Source organism: Strigops habroptila, chromosome 6, assembly GCF_004027225.2.
Source record: "Strigops habroptila isolate Jane chromosome 6, bStrHab1.2.pri, whole genome shotgun sequence".
NCBI classification, from domain to species: domain Eukaryota; kingdom Metazoa; phylum Chordata; class Aves; order Psittaciformes; family Psittacidae; genus Strigops; species Strigops habroptila.
The window spans coordinates 57,857,740-57,882,836 of NC_044282.2; the positions used below are offsets into that span (position 1 = coordinate 57,857,740).

At 37.1% G+C, this 25,097-nt stretch overlaps 1 protein-coding gene across 5 annotated transcripts in view; it reads left to right on the plus strand.

Moving 5' to 3' along the window:
- The window catches only part of SUPT3H (SPT3 homolog, SAGA and STAGA complex component), a 271,275-nt gene that overhangs the window by 117,539 nt on the left and 128,639 nt on the right, over positions 1-25,097 (plus strand). For all 5 annotated transcript variants that reach the window (XM_030489154.1, XM_030489152.1, XM_030489153.1 and 2 more), the window contains exon 3: positions 17,653-17,737. In XM_030489154.1, the coding sequence (XP_030345014.1) occupies positions 17,653-17,737 (85 nt within the window). The remainder of the gene's footprint in view (positions 1-17,652; positions 17,738-25,097) is intronic.

Genomic DNA, 25,097 nt, shown 5'->3' on the forward strand with positions numbered 1-25,097 from the left:
TTACTCTTGTGCCGTCTGATTCCAATCCATTTGAATACTTGCATCCAATTGAAGGTTAAGCAAATAGTTTTCTACAGGAGGACCTCCTTGTGTAATGTGAAAATCTTTCTGCCGCCATAACATTGACTTTGCAAGCTGCAGTTTACATACACAAGCCATTCACCCACATTCAGGAAGTTTTCTTGACTTTTGCTAACGACCGTAAAGTCAATGAAATTAGAGAATAAATGATTCGTTGTAAATATTTAGTGAACTGTGACTAAGCACCTTTTAATAGAAAGTGTCAGTGTTTTAATTCCAGAAGCTAGACTGTTTATGAATAGTTATATTTTATAGAGTGCTTTGTCATGCTCACAAGATATTTACAGCAAATCTTTTTTTAGTGATTTTTCTTTTTCCTAATTAAGAAAACTTATAACTCATGAGAATTTCCTGAGTGTACAAAGAAGGCTCATGATTGCACAGTATGTCACTGAAAACAACTTTCCCTGCAGTTTGTATTTCCTTCTGTCTTGGTGGACTGGGGCTTCAATACCATACCTACCTTTGTGGTTAATGCCTTTGGGGGAAAGGAGAGGGAAAAGAAGAGAGGAAAATATTCATGTAGTTCTGAAAACTTATTTATACTCCCTACTTTTCTGTAAGCGTCCAGACAGATGCCATAGAAAGTTCCTGCCAGTCAGGATATACAAGTCAGTGGGATTATCTTTATTTCAGTTAAAAAAGAAACAAAACCAAAACAACAAACCACAAAAAAACCCCAAACAAAAAAAAATCCAAACAGGGAACACCACCATCACCCCATCCCCCCAAAACACCACTTCATTAATATTATTTTTGTTGTTTATTTTTTAAGCATTACCTGCTGCTCCCTGTTAAAGTGATAGAAGAACAGTAACCATTAGATGATGATTAAGCTTCTGGGGAAGAAAAGGGAGGAAACCCCTCATACATGGAAGTGATTTTTCCATCCAGCTTTGTGCAATTTTGTATTTTACTCTGTCAGGCATTGATGAGTGAATTTAGTCTCCTTAAATCCTTCTTAAGCTGAGGTTTAGGAAGGCCCTCAATTGCAAAGTCTTGGAAAGCAATTCAGCAAGACTGCTCTACTGAAATCTGACAGATGTTTAAAGCCAATAAGGGATTTGGTGTTTTCTAGGCATCAGGCAAAAAGCTCTTGAGAATTGTTAAAAAAATACTTGTCTCTTATCTGGAGGCGGGGGGAGGCGCCAGGAGCCCAAACTGTGCTTCATTCAGAGGGAAGCAAGGACTCCCTTTAATACATAAAATCCCCATCTTCAGGGACTGTTTGCCTAAAGAAGAGTCACTTGCATATAAGCATCATTATTAAAGTAGTTAGCAGAATTTAGAAGGCCAATACTTAGATTTCTCTAATATTTAGTGTCTTTTTTCTTAAAGGTGATATAAAGCATGCCTGCATGGTTAGGCACCGAATTCTCTCAGCTGTGTCTTCCCAAGCAGATTGGAGTCAGTCATCAATTCATGGATAATTAAATAAGACTGGAAATTTTAAAAAGTGTAAAAAGAGATTTTTCATTGTTCAGTGAATGTTCCCTGTTTCACATTTTTTTCATATAATATTTTTTAAGTTATCTAAATTGATTTGGTGAGTCTGTTCTGATTAGTCAAAGACAAGATGAGAGTAAGTAAATATCAATTAAGGCAGTGGAGGCTAACAGGGAAATTTATTTGAATCCTAGAAATGTTTTGAATTTTTAAGAAATAAATGTAAAAATAGCACAGTTCTAGTGGGTCATGGCCAAATGTTTTTTGGAAGACTTTTAATTTTCTACTTTTTAGATTGTCAAGTTAAGTCTGCAGCCATTTCTACTGTACCTAATAATCTCCAGTTACATTATAAAGCTACGACTTTTAAAAAGATGTATAAACCTGCAAAAATCAAGGCTAGCAATATCACATATTTTTTTAATCCTATTTATAGCTTTTGTATGTCTTTTTTTGTAAGCTTAATCAGGAAAGTGAATGTGACTTCATGGTTGGTTTGGGGTTTCTTTGCTGCTTTTACTTTTTGGCCTTTTGCAACTTGTTTGTTTTTTTCCTTCGTCTTCAGTGATAATAATGTCATCAGAATTTTCTGAGAAAAAAGATATTAAATTATTTAATTCAGTGAATGGAGAAAGAGAGGTGTTAAGAATGTGACTCTTGGGTGGGTTCCCCACCACCCCTTAGTATGGAGATGGTGGTGTGCATCTTCTCCCATACACAGTGGTAAAGACCACCTCTTCTCCGACAGGCTGCTGAATATCACTTCTGTTGCCATCCCTGGTAACCACACTAATTGCTTACATGGAAAAGGAATATTAGGAAAATATTAAGTGAAGCTAAAAATACATTAAATATGATATAGCAGCTGGAAACGGGGAAAGACAGCACCTTCCACCAGCCAGATCTCTATGGACCACCAGCAAAGTGCTCTAGGGGCCACTGCAACCATGCAACCACATAACGTGCTTTGGAACATTTACATGAAATATCACCTCCTGCTTTTTACCTTGACCTCAGAAGACTTCCCCAGCAAATGATAAACAATAAACTTACATAGTGTGCCCAAGAGATTTAGGTTCTAAATAAACTCTGTATGATGCCACACATTTTCGAGGAAGCAGAGGTTACCGTAGACCACACAAATCTCAGCCATGAGCACCATTGCTTGTGTATCGAGTGATGCCAAGCTGGAACTCTTAAGAAGCGGCGACTGTGCCTGGGTATAGAAGCACAGTCAGCGTGTTTTTTCAAAGGAAAAAACTTTTGTGCCTGCCCCCTTCGTAGCACCCGGGGTACCCAGAGCACGGCTCTTGGTCTTGCTGCTCCAGTCCAAAACTGAAAGGAAGGAAATGAGAAGTGTTCAATAACAGCAGCATGAAGGGAGACATTAATTACTCTCCTCTAACAGATCATTCTGATACCATAAATTACATTTTCTTTTGCTTCTGTAGTGATTCAGTGAAACCACAGCTTTTCTTGGAAAATTTGATCTTTCCCTGAGTCCAGCCATTGCTTCCTTGGCTTGTAAGGAGGAAGAGAAAGGGAAAGATGGGACGCTGAATCCCATTCCCTCAAGCATGGCAAATCCTGACTTCTATAAGGATATAAGTCTATAAGGATTAATTCTTTTTAAAAACTTCTTGCAACTGAGCATCTGTTGGTTTTGGTTAGGAAGCTGCATATGTGTATAATTTCTTCAAAAATTTTTTCTTCTGCAATCATAGAAATGTGCTATAAGTAAGTGGGAGTGTTCATTGGAATGACTTTTGGACTCTGATATGCTTTTCTATTTTGGTAGCTTATCTGTTCTGATAAATAAGGGAATTAGGATTTTACCTGTTATCATTTCACATTATGTTCTGCAGATACAGATGAGAAAGCAGAGTACAGTATCCATGATTTTCTTCATTAACTCATGATAATGATTTTCTTCATTAACTCATGTACTGGGCATAACGCTGGGTGGACTGTATAAAAAAATAAATCGCTTTTTAAATGCTTTTATTTGATTACTGGGTTTGCTCCTACTTGAGCACCTGAAATTTCCATATTGAAATTATAATTTCATATTAAGATACTAATTCAATCCAACTATAATTTTGTAGTAATTTCTCTTCAAATTGCCAATTATTCAAATCTCAATACTTGTCAATGAATAGTAGGTCATGCACGTTTTACCTGAATAAGCAGAGCTCATGTTTGTCTATTTTTTCAGTAAGAAAGGTCAGAAAAATACAATTTTTTTTTTTTTTTTTTTTTTTTTTTTTTTTTTTTAAGAAATGCATATCTGAATGGATACCAAATTGTCCTTTACACTGACCCCTTTTGGACTACCATCAATACAGTAAAATAATTAACTATGCATTTATTTCACATGATGTTCTGTTGAGCCCTACAAGAGTGATACTTATCGCCTTTTTTGTCTTTTATTCTTGACTCACAGCTTGGATGTGCTGCACTATAACTTCAGATCCTTCTTTTTCGTGTTCTTATAATATTATTATTAAACAGACTGTCCATATTTGATACTTGTAATTTTGCTTCTGTCCTTTGCAAACTAAATATTTCTCATAATTTTGAAAATTAAATTTTTGAGTGAAGATTTTTAAGCGCTCATGCTTCAACCCTCGTTTCCCTAGGAAAAATCTTTCTAAAGTGCAGATATTCATATCTTCTGTTTCTTACTTTCACCTGAGCAACATTTATTTAAAAAAGAGCAAATTTTTTTTGAGAAATCTAAGAAAGCTGTTTCTTACTTCCTTTTGATCATTTCTGCACTCGAAGTGATTATTTAATAATTTTAGTGCACAAGGGGGTCAGTGTAGCCTATTGCTTCTGTGTACACCCCTGTCCTGAAATCTTGGAAGGGACCTGGGGTAAAAGAAGAGAGGACAACTATTTATGCCATCATTTGGACATAGGGAAAAATAGAGGTTTGATCTATACATTATGTATACAAGACTATCTTTTGCCAGTATTTTCACCCTTTGTTTTTAGTTTAGTTTTGGTTTGGTTTGTTTTTTTAATCCTATATATTTCAATAAACAATACATTGTGTCGGTAATAAAATGAGAAAAATAACATAGTTTTAATGAGGCATTAAGTGTCAAAGTGATGATTTAGTATCTGTGCTCAGTATAGGATAACTGCTAGAGAGCACATTTTGAATAAAATGAAAAATTGAAGTATAATTAGTAGACACGGATGTGGTCATCTTCCAAAGTCCTTGCTTTTGTTTTTGTAGCAAGTAGATCAAGACTAGGGTGACTATAAAACATCAATATTTTGCAAAACTCTTCTTTTCTTGTTCCAAAAATTCTGCCAAATTGTACTTAAATGAAGTCTTCTGAGGAAAAAGCCTGTAAGAGTTCTTTGCTATAAATACATTTTTGTGATTTTAAGAAGAATGGGGTATTTATAATGGATTGAAGCAGAGCTTCTCTGCTCTGTGTTATCTTTATAATGTTTGCCATAAAGTGCTTCCAGGCGACATCTTGACTTCTGTAATTTTTTTCTTCCTTTTCGTTGGTGCCTGGAACAGATTATTGTGGGTTATAACATTTTAAAACATCTAAGTAATCCATTTGAAAGCAGGAAAAAGAGCGCGCCATTGATATGAAATTGCACTGACTTTCCAGAAAAAGATTTTATCACAGAACTTCCAGTTTCTTACTTTAGGGAGAAGGTTGAATGGTTTCATTTCTGAAACAAAATACTCTTTTAAGACATTGTCTTTTTTATTGAAATTGAGGTATCTTATGGCAGAATCTTACTTTCAGAAAAAATTAGAGTGCTGGTGTGTTCAGTGCATTCTGAAGTTAAACTTCAATTAAACCCGACTGTTCAAAAGAATTATTTTGTATTTTAATTATTGTGCATGCATATCTTCTTCTTAATGGATATGTTTTATTTGTGCCTAGTGGGGAAATAATTTCTGTTTCTGTTTTTCACTCACAGGTTCAGTGATAACACAGAGTAACTAACATTTCGGGGTTGATTTGATTTTTGGTAATTGGGAGGTTGTGGTGCTTCGTTAGTTGTAGAAGGCATGAACTGCCATGACCCTGAGTTGTCAGCTGTAAGTTAGACCACAGATTTCCAAGCTATGATCTGTGGACCACTGATGATCCAAAAGTCAAATTTTACGGCAGTTTTTTTAATGGATATAATAGTTAAAAAAAAATAATCTAGAAATGCTGAAATATTAATTTCCTAGTTAGGTTTTACAGTGTTCATGAGAAATGCTGACATTTGTAATATCTTTTGGTCTCAAATATTTTCATGCTTTTGAAATAAGTCATGTTTTTTGACACCTCTTTATATTTCTCCTCATTATCACAGTGAGTACTATGACGTCTATCTGACACAAGTACTGCAAAGATGAATAATAAGAATACAGGCTATCTACATGCATAGGTGGACTTTTCATATAATTTTGTTGTCCTATTAAAATCAGGTCTAATTTGCTAATTTGCTATTAAAATAAATCTAATTTGCAAAGCCTGATTTGTCAGTAGAGCCTTATACCACACCGCAATGGGAGGCATAGAGGGATATCTTGTCTTTATCCACCCACAGACCAGCTGTGGACAAGTTGCTTCCCTCCTCCAGGCATTGACCTTGGGAAAGGTAGTGAAGTAAAAAAAATGTTACAAAATGCGTAAACATCTGATAAGGAAGGTGGTTGTTTGAGAATTGGGTATAATTATCATAATTTAATACCCAAAGATCTCATTCGTAAAGTTGTGATGTGACTTTAAAACGATGAAAAATGGTCTTGACATTTTGGAGAATATAAAAAGAATAATATTATTTCTCTAAAAATTAGCATAAAACATTCATATTCATATTTTGTATCTTCTGGATTAGTTTAAGTTGCCTTGTGGTTTTAATCTAGATTTAAAATAGCTAGGGATTTCCACATTTGGTTAACACTTATAACGTATATATACAGTGAAATGATGTTTTGACTTCCTGCTCTCCTCATCACTTTTTCGCCTTGTCCTCATGAGAGCAGACTGAAAATTCATCTCTCTTGGCTTTGTTAAATTCTGTTTGTGTTTGGGTATATTGTTGAGATGAACTTTTTCCTAGAGCAAAAATGACTGATCATAGTCCAGTCTGCATAGTCTAGAAAGACAGTTGTCTCATTTATTTCCTGAAAAACTGAAACCCTTTGTGAATGAGCAAATGGAACATATTATGTTATACAACTGGAATAAATTATTTCTTTTTCCTTTGCTAGTCATAAGGATTTGTAAAATTAATTTATGTTTAAAGACACTTAACTGTTCGAGTTTGGTGTATTCTGATTAGTATACAATGGTACTGAAAAGGGGTCTTGCCACAGCTTTGTGTTGAGATAAATCTGCTGATTTTCAGCAGTTAGAAAGTGTTTACTACAGTCTAAGAGAAAAAAAAGAAACCCCAGACAAACCAGGGTGAGATCTATTGGGTTTTGTTAATATATAGGACTTTTTAAAGCACCTATATAACAAGGCTGCCCATATTCTAGCATTTACTTACTTTACAAAATCACATTCATTCTCAGCCAATGGGTATTGTACTTACAACAGTTTACAAAGAGTAACCAAGCTAGTTCAGTGAAACCATATGTAGAAAGATTATTCTGCAAAGCTTTTAGAAAAGCTCAGAAAATTAGGTTTTGATGGAATTTAGACATGCTGACCCTGAAAGACATGTATCTATAAATAGCTTGTTGGAAGTAGACCTGTATAGTATCTTGCATTAAAATTCACAACACTTTGCATATTGACAGTTCCTAAAGTAATAGACCATGAGGGAGGAAAAATATTTTAAAAACAGTTTACTCAAATGCATTTTTGAAGTTGTGTTTTTATATACATGAATTCGTTTTTCATGTCTTAACTATAGCCATAAAAGTTTAAGTACAGATAATCTTACAACACTTTCTGCTTGAAATCGGACTTTAATTTACATATTTATTCTTCCAATAATAAAATATACAGTATTCTGGTTTGATTATATGTATGATATTGCTCACGAACAGAAGTCATGGCAACTGTGGGAAGTTCCTTCCTGAGGTGTGGAAGAAACTAAATGCCATTTCTGTCTCCAAAATGGCAGGATTCGGGGAGGAGGGTCTGGGGAATGACAGACCAGTCATCCTCACCTTGATCCCTGAGCATATCGTCCTAGAAACCATTTCTGAGCCTGTTAAGATGATCTGGGGTTGTGAGGAGACATTTACAAAGGGGAAATCATATGTGACCAACCTGATAGCCTGGTGCAGTGTATGAGGGAAGAGCAGTGAATGCTGTTTATCTTGACTTCAGCAAGGCTTTTGACACTGTCTCCTGGAATATCCTGATATCCAACCTGATGAAGTAGATAAATGGATGGACAGTGAGACAGGCTGAAAACTGCTGAAGGGCTGGGTTTAAAGGGTTAGTGTCAGCAGCATGAAGTCCATCTGGTGGCCAGTTATTGGTGGTATACCCTTGGGATTGATCCTGGAGTCAGTACTGTGTAATGTCTTCCTTAGTGTTCTGGATGATGGAATACAGTACACCCACAGAAAGTTTGTTGATGATACAAAACTGGGAGGAGTGATTGACAGACCAGATGGATGTGCTGCTGTTCAGAGAGGCCAGAGAAGGCTGGAGAAATGGGCTGATAGGAATATCATGAAGTTCCATAATGGGAAATCCGAAGTTGTGCCCCTTTGCAGAGAAGGCCATGGTGAGTCCTGGTGGACGCCAACTTGGGCATGTGCCAGCAATGTGTTTTGTGGTAGCATCCTGAGCTACATTAGGCAGGATGTTGCTGGCAGGTAATGAAGGTGATCCTTCTCCTCTGCTCAACACTGGTGAAACCCATCTGGATTGCTGGGTCTGTTGCTGGACTCCCCAGTGCATGAGAGACATGGACATGCTGGAGCAAGCCAGTGAAGGGCTACTAAGATGATTAGGAAACTGGAGTATCTCATACAAGGAGAGGCTTGAGAGAGCTGGGACAGTTCAGCCTAGAGAACAGAAGGCTCAGGGAGATGTTATCAATGTCTGTAAATACCTGATCATGGAGTAAAGAAGACAAAGGCTTTTTTCAATGGTGGTCACGGACAGGACAAGAGGCAGTGAGCACAGATGGAAACAGGAAATTCCACTTAAACATAAGCAAAAAATTTTTTTACTGTGGGGGTGGTTAAATGTGTGGGAACAGGCTGTGCTGAGAGCTTGTGGAGTGTCCATCCTTGGAGAAACTGGACACAGCCCTGAGGAAACTTGTTGGAGCAAGGGAATTGGACTAGGTATTTCAACATGTCTTGTTCTGTGTTTCCGCATTTCCACATGTCACTTGTTCTGTGACTCATGGAGTAGCAGTGGTACAATGGTATCTTCTTTTTTCCCTTTCTCTCCCCCTTTTCTGTCCTGCAGGACAGTAATTTTCCAGGTATGAATGTGAATTTAGTAAGGCAAAAACTGGATACAAATTTATTACTGCATATATTACAGTGTTGTAGTTAGAAACTGTGCTGTTACACTAACAAAATTCGCCCTTTCTAAATGGAAAATTTTGGATATTTTTTGGTTTCAACAAGTTATTGGAACATTCAAGTTCAGCTTAAGAACATGATTCAGAAGGTTCATGCTTAAACAAAACACTTTATTGAGTCAAGACTGAGTGACCTCCCATGGAGTTGGGAGACTTCAGCATCTCTGAAATGCATTCCCTGAGGATTTTGTGTTATTCTTGATTTATGGAGGTGTCACTGAGGACAGGGTTTGTCTTTATGGGAGAAGAATTGGACTTTTCATTTGGCAAGATGTTAGACATTGTTAATCTTGCTGTCTGGCAGACCTTACCATTTAAAAACTCATGGTGTAAACAGGCTACTTCTATTTTCAGGTAAACAAAGTCACTCTTAGAAAGGCCTTGCTTTGTTTAGATCTTACCTCAGTGGAGCAATGAACTGGACTGATGCCTTTGGATGTTTCCACCATAGTAACTGACAAGTATCTGTAGTTAAGACCATTAAGTAAGCATTAATACATTTTCGGTAAGCTCAAAATAATTATTAATTTTCTTCCTCATTGTAGAATTTTAATAATCATAAGAAATAGTGAAGCTTATTTCAGACTGCAAATACAGAGTCCCAACAACTGTCTATTAGCTGCAGGTGACATACCATTTTGGAATCTGATCTTATCTCATTTTAAAGTATTTTAAGTCACATAATCAAGATTTCTTTTTGTGTAGTTGTTCAACATCACCAGACCCCCCAGTTCCTGGTTAAGCTTAGTTTTCAGTGATGCCAGCAGTTAAACTTCTGTGCCTTCTGAGATTTCTGAGATGGTTACAGAGTGTTTTAGCTCTTGTTTTCAAATGTTTTCCTTCGAATTTGCTCTAAATGTTCCTTTTCTAAATTTTATCCCTTTTATTGTCACTATGTACTTTTGAATAATTAAATGGTATTATGTAATGTTGCTCTTCTTGTTATTTATGCTTTTCCAATATTTGCAGACATCATCATGGCTTAATTTTATACTGAAAAAAAAACCCCAAACCCAACAAAAAACATTTTGTAGCTGCTGTCTCAGTTTCTTCCTGTGCTTGCTGTTCTCACTGTCATACGCATTTTGGAAAAAGCATTTTTCTTAAGCTGAGTTCCTTTTAGTAAAGATTCGACAATTTAGTAATTAGATTTTTAGAGTTAGTATTATAGTATTTACACAAGTGAAGAGGACAATTCTACTTGCTGAGTAAGTAGATGGTAATTATTTTAGTAATTTCCTATAGCTTCTCTTGACTTCACAGAAGTGTGAGAGTGGGGAGTTAGTCGTTCACATTATCAGGGTAGTGAGATACATCCTCAGTTATTAGACACAAAAATGTGACTAATTGTCTAGCAAAGTATAGCCCTAAGAAAGGAAAATGCATGGACTCCCTTCAGGAGTTAGAGAAACTATCAGTAATGCCTTAAAGCATTACAGAGGTACAGGAGATGCTACCCAAGGGGGTTGGGGTGGGACAGACATATATAAAAGAGCTGGTAGAGGAAACAATGCTGGAAGAGTTTTTTAAGTCAATACCAATTAACTCATCTTCATATGCAAAATAACATAGTGGCTGTTAGCCAGTTAGCTATGTACTATATGGCCAGTTATCTATATATCTACCTATATATCTACATCGATATACAAACTGCCTAGTCTGTGCAGCTGTATATGTATGAGCAAGTCCTAGTCTTGTGTCAGCAATGCTTATTTAAATACAAGCAGGGTGTGGGACCGTTTTCAGTCAGTGGCAAAGGTGTTAAAAATGCCAGATGCTGAGTGGAATTAAGGTGCTGAATTTAGTGCCTGAAGTATAGGCACTTCTTCATGCATCCACATCTTTCTGTCAACTACAGGAAATTTAGCTTTTTGTGTGTATTGTTCTGAGACATATTTTAGGGAGTTTAATAATGTAAAACTCTGCAGGAGTTGATAGAACAAATCCATGTCATTTGTCATAGACAGGAGGAAGTATGCAGAATTGGGGAGTGCTCTCAGGTCTTACAGTTTACATATAATGTATCTAGAAGAAACTGTATATATACCTCATGATTTCCAGTGTTCTCTGGAGAGGACTGTGTGAAATTGGGAATTGTGGGCCCTATTGCATTCTCTATTAAATGTGGACAAAAGACTGACCATATTGATTCGATAGGTTCATTTTAAAAGGTGGCATGGTTCTCTGTTGGCTCTTGGGTCTTCATATTAGAGAATGAGTCTATTCTACTCATCTCAGGTTTTACAGTAACATGGATGCATCCTAAAGTGATCAGAGCAGCACGGGATACCTCAGTGAAGCTGAGAATAGGGGACCTCATTATTTGTCGTTGGAGCTCTTAAGTTAGCACAGGGAAGAGTGCCATCCTGGAGTAAATTGGACTCTCAACATATTGAGAGTTTACTTTTTCAGCTGTTCTTTCTATGAGGATGTAAAAAACTGTATACTTTGTCTTTATGTAATTTGGGACTTAAATTTGTTAGTACTTTTCTGTAATGGGCTCTTGTAAGTGGCTCTTGGAAAGTTTACACCACCCTGTATTAGGGAGAAGCTGTATTTGCCAATGTTAGTGTAGACCTTGCTTGATTATAGAGCATACAGCCTGCACAAACTGAAGTCTGTGATACCGCTTAAATCAGCATTTCTGGTTTCCTCTTCGCATTTAGGACAATTCCCCTCAGTGCTGAGAGCAGATTCAGTTAGGATGGTGATAAACACTCCCAACAAGTCAAAAGTCATGGAGAAATGAACTCTCCCATTTGATCTCTGCTTCCTGACAGACCAAATGACAGCTTGGTCTAATTCTGCCAAACAACTCAGTATGTGCAGTGCAGTTTGCCTTGGTCTTGCCCAGGGCGGATGGTGGGGGCTATAACCTATGCAGAGCAAGTGGAGTTAAGGAGCCCTGGAGCCATGACAGTGTAAAGTGCAGGCAGGTTATTTAGGAGTTGCCACACAAGCTTTTTAAAACCACTGTTGGGTGATAACTGATGTACCAAACAGCACAAGATACTCTGAATCTCCAAGAATTGCTTCTTGCAAAATGCTAGTATTTTCTTCCAAGTTTAGCCACTGAAGGTCTTGGCAGAAAAATATTGGAAAATTACCCTAATTTTTGTAATTTCTGTATTAAAATTGCTGTAGGTTTTGAATGCTTGTTTTTATTGTAACTTAAATATAATTTTTCTAAACGTTAAAGAAAAAGCTAACACAGCTACAACTTGCATTTTTACTTTATATCTCTCGTATCCTGGTAAAGAACTATGTTCAGTGTGACATATGAAACCTATGTAGACTTGGCTTCATTAGTCCAAGCAGATAAATATATTAACTATGAACTCTGATTGGAATTAAGATTACCTTTTCTTTTTAAATGGGCTTTTGTGGAAGCTACCTATTGGGCACATAAACATATAAATAGCAATATAAATTCCAGTGTTTTTTCAGATAGCAGTGGTAGAACATGCTGGTTAGTGTAACATAACTCAAAGCTTTAAATTGTTCCCTTTTTCATTAAGTTAAGGCAATAAACAAGCAAGATTATTTAATTTTTAAATTCATGTCCCTTTACTACATTCACTGGTGGTATTAGGAAGGAACGATGTCTACAAAGCAACAATCTGTCGCATCATCTCTCTCTGATATAAAGTACCTAACAGAAATTAGAAATAATTTTGAGACCTCATTGTTTACCACTGTTTCCCCTATGGCGATCATCCTTTTACTTTGGGCAATTTCTTCCTCCTGGATTCTGTTCTTTTGTTCATCTTCTACTCTCCATACAATGCGTCCTTCAGTATATGTCTAATCAATTTTCTGGTTTGGCACATTATCTCTTTCCTTTCAGACTCTACTTGTACCTAATTTGTTCAGCAACAGCTGTGGCAAAGAAAGTGGACAGAAAAGAGCTAGCTTTAGCTTTTGAGACTTTGAAAAAGGTACTGTCCTAATCTTATTTTCTCTGGGATGTCTACTGCACTGATAGCCTCATTCCCATGGTCATCAGAAAGAAATGTGTAGTCTCCCAGTTTTCTCTTTTCTAAAGGACTGGGTCCCCTTATTTTTATGTCTTCATAGTCAGCATCTTATGGCACAAAGCTGAATTACTTCAACAAGCTGTACTACTGATTTTCCGAAGTTTGTTTTTACTGATTTTTAGTAATTTGCACTGCTTGTCCTGGTATTTGAATTGCTGGAAGTTTTCTCGATGTTCTTGTGCTCAGACTGTAAAATTGATTTGTTTTGTCACCACCTGCCTGTCAGGTCTCTAAAAATTCATATATTTAGGACACTTGCTTATAGTATGGAAACATCTCTGAGAATTAATATGCTGCTGCATATTCCAAATGCATTCCTGCCAAACAGCTGACGAATTTACTGTGTATTCTTACAATACTGAGGAGACATGAGCCAGATATTATACAGTCCAAATATATTTAGTAGTTGATCTGCCCTCTGTGATTTTATGGGATCCTTGCCTGGTTTTGGATTTGTAACAGTGAATTAGTTGGTTCTGTATGTTGTGAGCACTTACATCTTGATCATATTCTGCTTGATTGGTTGCATAAAAATGCAGGATGGGGATTAGCTTGCTGAGACAGGCATCCAGGTTCAGATGTCAGCAAGTAGTTGTCTAGTCTCTAGGTTCTCATTATTTGTTGGCTGAACACCTTCCAAGGTCCTTTGATTTATTTTGAATCTCATAGATATATTTTTGTGTGTCTTTCACGATGTGCGAGTACTTGCATTCACAGGCACACCTAGTCTGAGCCTGATACTTCAACATATGTCCTAAGTTAGGAATTGCCAAATCCAGTATCCTCAACCTCAGTAATTCTGTACTGGAAAGCCTCTATCCTTATGTTCAGACATACATGCAAGCAGGTCTCTCAAACAAGCCCCAGCCTCCTGAGCAGCTGGTGTGGGCCTCCTGATCGCTCCAGTAGCCAAATCACAGACCCTCTGGTCTCTCCAGTATCCAGCCCAGATTTATGGCCACATTGATACATGGATCCCAAAGCTATTATCCTTATCCTACTCATAGGCTATGCTCCCACTTAAAATCACAGAATGGTTTGGGTTGGAAGGGACCTTAAAGCTCACCCAGTTCCACCTCTCCTGCCATGGGCAGGGACATCTTTCGCTAGACCAGGTTCCTCCAAGCCCTGTCCAACCTGGCCTTGAACACTGCCAGGGATGGGGCAGCCACAGCTTCTCTGAGCAACCTGTGCCAGTGCCTCACCACCCTCACAGGGAAGAACTTCCAAATATCTAATCTAAATCTCCCCTCTTTTAGTTTAAAGCCATTTCTCCTTGTCCTGCCACTACAGGCCTTTGTAAAAAGTCCTTCTCCAGATTTTTTGTCAGCCCCTTTAGGCACTGGGAGCTGCTCTAAGGTCTCCCTGGAGCCTTCTCTTCTCCAGGCTGAACAAGCCCAGCTCTCGCAGCCTGTATCCATAGCAGAGGTGCTCCAGCCCTCTGAGCATCTTCATGGTTTCTGAACTCGCTCCAACAGGTCCATGTCCTTCTTGTTCTGGGAGCCCCAGAGCTGGGTGCAGTACTGTGGGTGGGGTCTCACGAGAGCAGAGTAGAGGGGGAGAATCCCCTCCCTCAACCTGCTGGTCAGTGCTTCTTGTGATGCAGCCTAGGATGCATACACAATGTGCACCCACCCACTCAGGTCTCTCCTGCTCCTGGCATTACAGGCACATGGAATCCCGTGACCCACAGTCCCAGCCCAGTTGCAGGCAGGAACAAATAAATGCCTCTTTGCTAAGGATTTAAGAAATATCTGCTTGTCCTGTGTGAGATCTTCAGATGCATAAAATCCCCTCAAGTCTCGAGGTACCATCTCTAATGCTGCAAATCCTTCTTACAGGAACAGAAAAGGAAAGTTGTTAGGGATTTCTAGAAAAGAAAAAAAAAAAGCCTATTTCCCACCATCCTGCCTCACTGCTGTTATACTTTTCCTAGGCTAGATTCATCAAATTTATTCAAGGTGGTAAATTCTACATGAGTCGGGCAGCTTTGTTATAGTACGAACCCAATAGAAGCCCTAGTAAGGGAAACTATTTATTCTAGCTTAGCGCACTCCCAGCCACCCTGGTTATACTTCCTTTCTGGCCAGGACAGCTTTTCAAGGCTGTGGAGGATGGGAGATGGCAGCAGCTTTCTGTCTCCGCAGTCTACACTCCTGGTGGTCTGGCCACCTGGAGAGCTCTGCATTAGGGTTTTTGAAGCAAGCCTTTGCTGTGCCTGGCCCAATACCTTTTGCGCTCATTTAAACCCCAAAAAAATGTATCAAAAAAAAGTGCTTTATCTATTTCTGTAGCTGCCCAAGATTTTGAGGTTCTTACAAACGTGGGTCCCTCCACCCTGAGTGGCTGTCATACCTTAGCATGTGCCAAGTATGTACGTGTGTGTTTACACATAGTATACCATGATATTTCATGTAGGCATTTAGTGGCTTGGATATTTACCCTTTTGATGAGCCTGGAAACATTATTACAGGAACTTAAATAAATTAGAAATAGAAGCTAAAAGTAAACAATAAAAGAGCTGCAGCAGTCTTTTCTTTCTCCATGCTACTATTTTAATCCTCCTGTGAAAATCTGGGTAAGTTGATCACCCCGTTGTAAAAATGTTTCCTTAAACCAGACAAACCTTTGAAATCGGATCTTCTGAGAAGGTTTTGTTATTGTATGACATGTCTATTGGGTAGATGCTTTTATTATCAGGACAGTCTTCCATACCCTCTTGCTGTTTTGATGGACTGCTAACGTTATATTTTGATATATTTGCTCTTCAGTATTTACCTGTGGGGAAACAGCTCTTTTCTATTTGCAACAGAATTTTTACACATTTCATAGGAAGACTTGTTTATACTTCAGTGAATGGAAGGTTCTTTAAAAGACTCTAATGAACCATTAAAAGCAAAGCACATGTGAAATGAAATTTGTAAGTTACATTAAAACATCGTTTGGTTTCAGTTCCCAGAGGCAATGGCACCAATGGTTTCCTTTTTTTTTTTTTTTTTCCCCAAGGGTTTTCTTTTGGCTTTTAACCTACCTTATATTCTGCAACTTGGCAAAAATCTGAGACCCCTGACTCTTAGTTTAGTGTTTACTTTCCTATAGAGAAGTACAATGGCAAAAGTGATAAAAAAGAAAAGGAGGAGTTTATTATTTTAACTACTTGAGCAATTGTAATTATTACCTCTGGTAGCAGAATGAAGTAAAAAAAGTTTGCTTGGTATCTTAAAGAATATTGTCCTAGAAGCAAGAAACATATCAAATGCTATATAAATACAATTAACGAGTATCAAAGCTTTACAGTTTTTTAGTGTCTAAAAAGTCCTGTGTCCACTGCAGAGAAAAAGGAAGCAGCTGTGGGTAGGTGTGGTGGTTTTTACTTTTTGCTGAAACCACCATGCTAGTATCTAGTTTTCTGTGTGTGGGAAAGAAGTTCGCAGAATTTACATGGGAAAACAGTGAAGGCAAATTGAGATAGAAATAGCTTTGAAGGTAGAAAGAGGGTAAGGAAGGGAGGAAGACAGTAGATGCATCTGGAACTTGATTTTCTATGTAATCAAGTAGTGCCGTTGATTTTTGCATCCCTCTTCTTCGTGTTTTAGCATCAACTCTGACATACCCTTTTGCATCAGAAAGGAGCAAGATTTGATATCTGTTTCCTCTCAGATCAATGTGCTGCATCTTGATTGCATCTCTTCTGCTTCTCGTGCCATTCAGAGGACTGATAGTTACTTGTGAGAGAGACTTCTAAGTGCAGGCAGGGAAGGCATCTCGATGCAGAGGCAGCATCCTGTTTTGTTCTTGCACTTTGCTGTCTTCAGAAATGAAAACCAAAAACCTTTAATTTCTGTATGTGGAATGCTTAGTAAAACTGTGAACAAAAGATATTTATGTTCAAGATGATAATGCTGGCAACCAGGTGTTACTACTGTATCACAGTTGTTTTATTTTGCATTTTAAGACTTAGAAAGAAAGAAAAATTACTTTTCAATATTAAAAGGCCAGAAAGTAAGAATAGTTGTGATAACTGAATCCTGTTTGGTTTTATATACCTTATAAGATTAGAAAAATAAAGTAATTTTTAATGTTAATATACATATACACCTTGCTTAAAAAAAAAAAAAGGTTTATTGTATATGGGCGCTTGTTTTGAATCTGTGATGTTTTAATTATTATTTTACATTCCAGTGCAATATGATAATAAATATTTTTTAAGCAAAGGAGGCTGCAAATACAGAATTACTCCTGGTAGCACAAGAGTACTACAGCTTTGCCTACTTTTTTCAAATGATCCTACAAACTGATTTCCCTCTGTTTCCTCAATTTTTCATTTTTTCACACCATATGCTTTACTATACATTTTTACTCTTTTGCTCCTTTAATCAGATTACTTTGGTTTATATTCCTGCACCATACTGGGTGATCCATTTCTGTACATACAGGTGAATTAATCTTGTTGTTGTTACTCATATTTTTTTCTTTTTATTCTTCTGGAGACCACCTACTTTGTTGTTTTATACTCATTTTCATAACCTTGCAATAAACTTCTTTCTTTCAGGTTTTCCTTGGGAGATGCTCGCAGGCCTCTCCATGAAACTGCGGTACTGGTGGAAGACATTGTCCACACTCAGCTGATAAATTTGGTAAGAACATAACTGAAAATGTAGTCTTTACTCTAAAACTCCTTGAAACAACATGACATTTTCATGATCAAATGACTAATAACAGATTGTTCGGGTTTTAGAAGCAAATAAAATGCAGAAACTGAAGGTGGTGTTCTGGCCTAGGTAATCTGTAGAAGTTTACCATTAGGCTTGCAGATAGAGATCGTGCACTTTGTTTATGGTTCTATACTGTATTTGCAATATCTGCAACGTCACCTAGCCTGGGAGTAAAGCTGATGTATTTTTTAGTTAAAAACTTCAAGTTGTTAAAAAGAAAAAACTGGCAAGTCATGTGAAGACTTCATTGCTAATTTTTCGTGTTCCAATATTTGTGTTAATGCTTCATTTACTTAACATGTTCTGATATTCTTACTGCTTGATGGTTTTATTTTTATCAAAAAATAATACAGAAATATCAAATTTTTTTCTTATTGAAAGCCAATGAAAGGGTTATATAAATGAGCCTGTTTCAAATCTTGTCTGTCAGAAGCAGCTCTAAATTGGAACCTTTTCATGGTTTTTAATTGAAGTTCAGCAACACCTCTTAAGAAATCAGCAACAGTATTTTACACCATGGCATGAATCTGCCATCTGACATTTTGTACAGAAAGGTGTACTCCTGTATTTCACCTGTGGCTTGGGACATATGGTATAGGAAGGTAGCAAATGTTTTTTTGCTTATTACAGTGATTCTTCAAATGAAATTACCAGCATGTATGTGTGCGGACATTACATGGAACTAACGCATGTAAATAATACTAATACACATTATAAATAATATTTATATATGGTGAGTTCCTGGATCAGTTAGACCTCTGAACTGCAAGTCCTAGATCTTTTCTCTATAATGAGCCCTTTCAGCAATCAGAAGGGTTTTAAAGTTTCAAGCTAGATTCTGTTGCTACATTAACTAGAATTAAAAACTTCTGTAAACTGAGAAAATTCAGAATGAGGCAGACCACATATTATAAATATATATGTGTATATATATAATATGCATACTATTTTATATACACATATACTTACACACATAATACGTGTATATTATATATAAAATATTTTTAATTAAAATATTACATAAATAAACCTCCTCATGCCCACTGTTTGCCTGTAGACAGGTGTTTTCCTTCAGCTTTGCACTTAATCCAGCAATCATTCAGTGGCTTCCTGGATCACAGCAACAGCTTTGGGGTCTCTTCCAGCTCCCGGCAGTTCTTTCTGCTTATACCTCTGTATCCCAGTGGTGTATCCCTGTCTCTGCAGTCTCCTGACGTCCTTGTGCTGTGGTTTCTTTGCTTATTATGCTCTTCTCTGTCTGTCCTGAGCATGCCCTATGGCTTCTGGGGAGGACACAACCTGTCTCTCCTCTCTGCAGGTTTCCCACTGATTAGACATGCTTTGTAATTCTTATTCTAGCCCTAACTACTACAAAATAACTTTTTTTTTTTATTAATGACCTCCTTAATTTATGCAAACCAATGCCCTTGGCTTCACTCTTCCTTTAGCAGTAAAGTGGTGAAGAGTCCGCTTTTACCTCCCATCGAGGCTTAGCTGAGCTAAGCTTTACATCCAAACGTGTGTTTTGAGAAAAGGCAACCTGCAGCCATGTGGTCTTTGTACTTAAATCAAATGTGGGCACTTAACTGGGGAATGACCGTGACCCAGGGCTAACCCTGCGTGGGGTGAGGGGCATGTACGATTTCCTGACAGAAGGAAGAATGGGAACAGAGTGGCAGATAAACAGCTTTTCTAACCTTTCCCCTCCGAGCCCAAGACAGCACTTTATTTCTGAGGAAGTGAAAGTATCTTTAATAGCTCATTGCTTTGACCTCTGACATTCACATGCCGGAACTCTTAAATCAGGAGCTTTTTACATGCTCCGGACTTCTGATAGGGATTTTTGCACATTTGTCATCCTTAATAACTGCACATCCTTACTGAGCTGTTACTATGTAGTTATATTAAATGTTCACTTTTTATGTAGGTGTTCATGCTGGTGTGTATCCAGTACAAGAAAGAAACTATGACTATAATTGAAGCTGACTGCAGATGTAAATTTATTGCTTAGTACCTGGATTTTGTCATATTACTCATGCTAATGGACTACACGCTCCTCATTATGTAATTTAGTGATTTCTTCTCAAAATTCGTGTTCATTTTGCCATCCATAATATATGTGTAAGGCTAAACCGTAGAAATTACTTTTATGCCTGCAATAAAGCTGGCACATTGCATACATCTTTCATAGTAAACATTTATAAGAAGAGCTTGTACTTGTTGATTAAGTCCAGCTTTTAGCTTCTGAATTAAAAAATATGTTGCCAGTGTGATTACCTTTGATTGGTTGACTTTTGATATCTCGCAGGTTTATAGGTCTAGCTTCCTATTTTCAAAGTTGATCTGAACTCTATTAAATCAGGGTCTGGTTTGGGCAGATTTATAGGATCACTGCTTCAAACCACTGTATAGTTCATGAGGTCTGGCTGCTCTAGAAGATGACTGCACTAACAAGTTAAATTCTTGTAAGGCAGTGTTTTTAAAGTCTGTATCACATCTTATGATTGATGTTTTGTGTGTATTTTGAACAATATGTAGACTGTTTTACATTAAGTGAAATTCTGCTAAAAGTATATACCTATGTGTAGAAGGAAATGAGCATCTCCAGAGGAAGATTCATGTCATCCTAAAATCAGTTTCTGAGTTAGATGAGATGAATCTTTTGAGAAATTTATTTCATCAGCTGACTACTAAAGGGACCCTCTGACAGCTGGCTGGGGTTTAAATATCTAGGAGACAGGCATAAAAGCTGAGAGAAAGATTCCATCTGATTTGTGTCAGAATACTAGCATAAGTTTGACCTTTTTTGCATATATTATTATATGTATTGTTATTTGCACATCAAGCAATATCGAAATAGAATGAAAAAGTTCAGTACATTTTTTTCATAGAGTCACAGAATGGTTTGGGTTGGAAGGAACCTTAAAGATCGTCTAGTTCCAACCCCCCTGCCATGGGCATGGACATCTTTCACTAGACCAGGTTGCTCAAAGCCCCATCCAACCTGGCCTTGAACGCTTCCAGGGATGTGCCATCAAGCATAATGTATTTGAAGAGCACAATGACTTTACATTTTAATATGAAATCAGATCCACAGTGTTTGTTTAGTAACTGATCTATATGTATTTATAGATGCTTTAATATTACCCCTAGACCTGTATTTGTGTGTGCTAAGACTAGAGGTTCCAAACAAGACTATATTGTTCTTTATGGTTAAGCATGAGTAGTAGATGTCTGTCACAAGGAAAATTGTGCCTACAAAAAAGGTTCAACAGGGAATGCAAAAAGATATTAATCAGGAGGGGTCAAGCCTTTAAATTACTTACCATTTGAAGTGAAACAAGACCTCTTTTAGTTTATTCTTTCATCATGTCCAGCAACCCTAATTTCTTAGTATCTTCTCTTGATAGGGCCATAGCTCCACATTCATCCTTCAGATGTCACGTTCAAAGGCTAAGAGAAAATAAGAGCATGATATACTACTTAAATCAAAAAGGCTATTGAGGAGTTCACTCCTTGTGCTGGGAATGTATTGACTGGGCATTTCTTATCAGAATGAACTACCATCAGTTTATTCTCTAGGCATGCTGAATATGGTATTAGCAGTACAAACACCTGCTTTCACAGAATTTGGGTTTTCAGGTTAGCACTAGATGTGAACTTCCGTCCTTTGTATTTTGTTTCTGACATATTAAATGGCTTCTGGGAAATTATAAGATTTGTTTTTTACAAAGCAGAAGACATTTTAGCAGTAGCACAGAGTTCAGAAAGGGAATATGAAGAATACACACCAAGACTACAGATATGCTTGTAAACAGCAGAGCCCAAAAGTCCCTACCTACTGGTAAGTAACCTTATCTGTCCATGAAAGACTGGCTGCTCAGGGGGAGGGCCACAAAACATCACAACAGCTTTAGACTGCATCCTTTAAATGTTTTATCCACTAATATCCTTTGTAAAATGTGATAAGTCATTCTGGAAACTGTCATGAATGATAGAATTCATGTTAATAGAGTTGTGGTTTATCCCTGTCAGCTAATGTGTGTCTGCTAGAACATGGACTCTGATCTCTTCAATTGATGTCAAATGATTTAAGTCAAGCCACTCGGCTGGCTTTTTTAGAATGCAGTAGTGTCAACTTAAAGGAACTTCAATTACCCAAAATTATGTTGTACATGATCTCTGTTGGGATTTTTTTCATCACTTACTTTTATCTTCCGATGGAAGAATATAATTGCATACATCTTGTGCTGCTACTTAGTATTTATTGACATTCTACTCTTATGCCCTTTGTAGGAGCATGATTAGGGCCTCATGTTACATATATGCATGTATGAACATTTTGCATTTGCATGTAGATTTTTTTTTTTTTCTGGTTTATTACTACTGGAAATTAAATGTCTTTTACACAAGTAATAGAGTTAATTCAGAATCAGCCCTTTGATCTCAACCGAAGCACAGAACACAGGTCTGCAGGTGAATAATTTATACTGGGATATGTAGATTATTTTAAATTGTGTCCGTAATTCATAGGTAAAACACTTACAGTGAGATGCAGAGATTCAGCAGTATGTCAAGTCTTGATTAAGTCCATAGTAAATCCATCCTTTGGAATAAATTGCTTTTTATAGTAGGGATTTAAATAAAGATTGGGTAGACATTTGCCACAGCTAGGAAAAGGAATGGTGAAAATACAGAGGCAAGCATAAGGGTAAGTTTACTGATATAAAATGCTAAGTACTTAATCATGGCCAGTGCAAATTTTATGTTTTCAAAGGGCTGTATATTTTCTGGATGAATGTGGTGTGCTTTCTTTGCTTCCTAGCTTTATCCCTGCAGCTGTTCACCATTTCATTGCAGTTTAAAATGAAAGGAAAAGGAGGAGGGAAAACTCACCTTCAATTGTCCATCCAAAGAAAAAGACAATGGCAATTGGAGGGGAGAGTAGGAAAAATGATGATTTAAACAGAAACAAGGGTAGACCTTACTTGGTTGTTTTCAGCCTGCTCCTACAGGAGTTTTTTTTAAAACCAAATCACACTCATTATTCATTCACAAGCTGGATTAGTCATTTTAATGTATGTAACCTCTATGCTGTTCTGAAATCATACAGGCCCAGGTTTGTTTCCTGTGTTTTTGAACTGTTTAGACTTGTGACCTTTATACACATAATTGTAGAATTTCTGACATTCCTTTTAAAAAAGAAAGAATTGAAACCAGCTTGTTCATTAACAAAAATTGCCCACTGATAAAAACGAACAGTGTGAATCACTGTTCACTCTTGATCCCAAAGTTATATGCAACTGTCACAATGCCACTGTAGTAACAGGAAAAGTCCTTGTTTTATGAGTCTGTTTTAAAACAGTAATAAAGTTTCCTGTGCAGGACATTAATTAGAGGGGTTATCAAAATAAGACAAACTAATATAATTTGTGATTGTACAAAATAAAGGAAGTCGAGGGTACCATAGGGACCTAATGAATCACAGGATGGAAACAATCTTCTGGCTAACTAAACATTCAGACTTTGTAGTAAGTCACAGGGTGTATATACAACTCAGCAAACCGGAACACGCTGTGTGTTTACATGAATGGGATAAAGGAGTTCACAAAAACCATCTGGGAAAAATCCATCGACTATTCATTCTGTTCCTACTGTAGAGTAAATTAAACAACACACATACATTTGCAGCAAACACATGGCACACCTGCCCTGGAAGAAATCAAACTGGAAAATAAGTCTGTAATATAAAAAATTCTCTGGGTACCAGCAATGTACATTTGTTAGCATTTCCCATGCGTGATGGAAGAGAAGGTACTTTAGCAAGCGGTAATTAATTGTTCCCTGTGCATTTGCATCTTTTAAATGTGGTCAGTATTTAGATTATGTTATTGCATTGGTAGGAGTAAGTTGGGGGTTTTTTCTCTTCTTTATTTTTTTTTGTTTTGAATGGAAATAGCAGGTTTGACAATTTTTGTGGTCACCATTCTCAAGATTGTTTTGGGGCCATTTGTATTATTTAATTTTTTGAAATATTTATGTATGACTTTAAAAGGAAGGACTGTTTTTCAAAACACTTTTTTGTTCAATTTACAGAATAGTGTAGACTAGGTTTTGTTGTTCCTTTTTTCTGTACATTGAAAAAATTTAAATAGACTCAATCCATTCACTAACCATTCTATAGAGATCAGATGCTTTGACTACTGTACCAAAGGACCTCAATGACAGTGTGTCTGTTATTCTTGGGTGAAGAGGACACTGGTTTATAAAGGCCCACATCAGACGTAAGACACTGTTTTCCCAATTTCTTAAAAAAAAAAAAAAAAAAAAAAAAAAAAAAAAAAAATTCGCTTTTCTAATATTTCTTGATTGGCTTTACTTGAGCAAATGGACAGCATTTTGTCTTTAATATATTAAAGTATTATAAAATGTCTTTTAAAGAGAAGGAAAAAATAAATTGCAAACGATAAAGTCTCTTATCTGACTTTTGATGAAGTCTTGCCTTTTCTTCATTCATAATTTATATGAAAAGTGATGTCCTGAGTTTTCTACACTACTTGTTCGTCATATTCAGATGCATTTATTCCAAAGCACAGAATGCGCTTCAGGAGGCAGTTCAGGAGTTCTAGTTAGGCATTCTGGGCTCTTTGTGCTTTCTCTTCAGATGAGAGACTTCATGACAGACTTGGTCAGATGTTTTCTTTCCCATGAATCATTCTGCAGAGTCAACATGTACTGTGAGACAGAGCTGCTGCGTTTTGCCTGGTCTTGCAGAGATGCTGCTCAACATCCAGTGGTGATGGACTTCACTGATCTAAAAAGTGGAAAAATTAAGATACTTTTATTATGAACCTTTAAAAAATCGAGCAGAAGGAAATGAATAATTATGCCCACATAGTTGTAGCAATATGTTCAATAGTGAAGAAAATCTAAACCGTTGATGAATGGAAAAGCAATGTGATGAATGGTTTATGATTGTCGTGTAGTGCATATAAAATACCAAGAATGAAGGTAGTGCAGGCAGCTATAATCTCAATGTTTACTAATTTTCTGCATAAGTCTTTGGGTCTTCAATAACAATGACATAGATTTACGTGTGTTGTACATGTACGCGTATATATAGAATCATAGAATCATAGAATAGTTAGGGTTGGAAAGGACCTTAAGATCATCTAGTTCCAACTCCCCTGCCCGGGCACTAAACCGTGTCGCCCAAGGCTCTGTCCAACCCGGCCTTGAAGACCGCCAGGGATGGAGCATCCACAACCTCCCTGGGCAACCC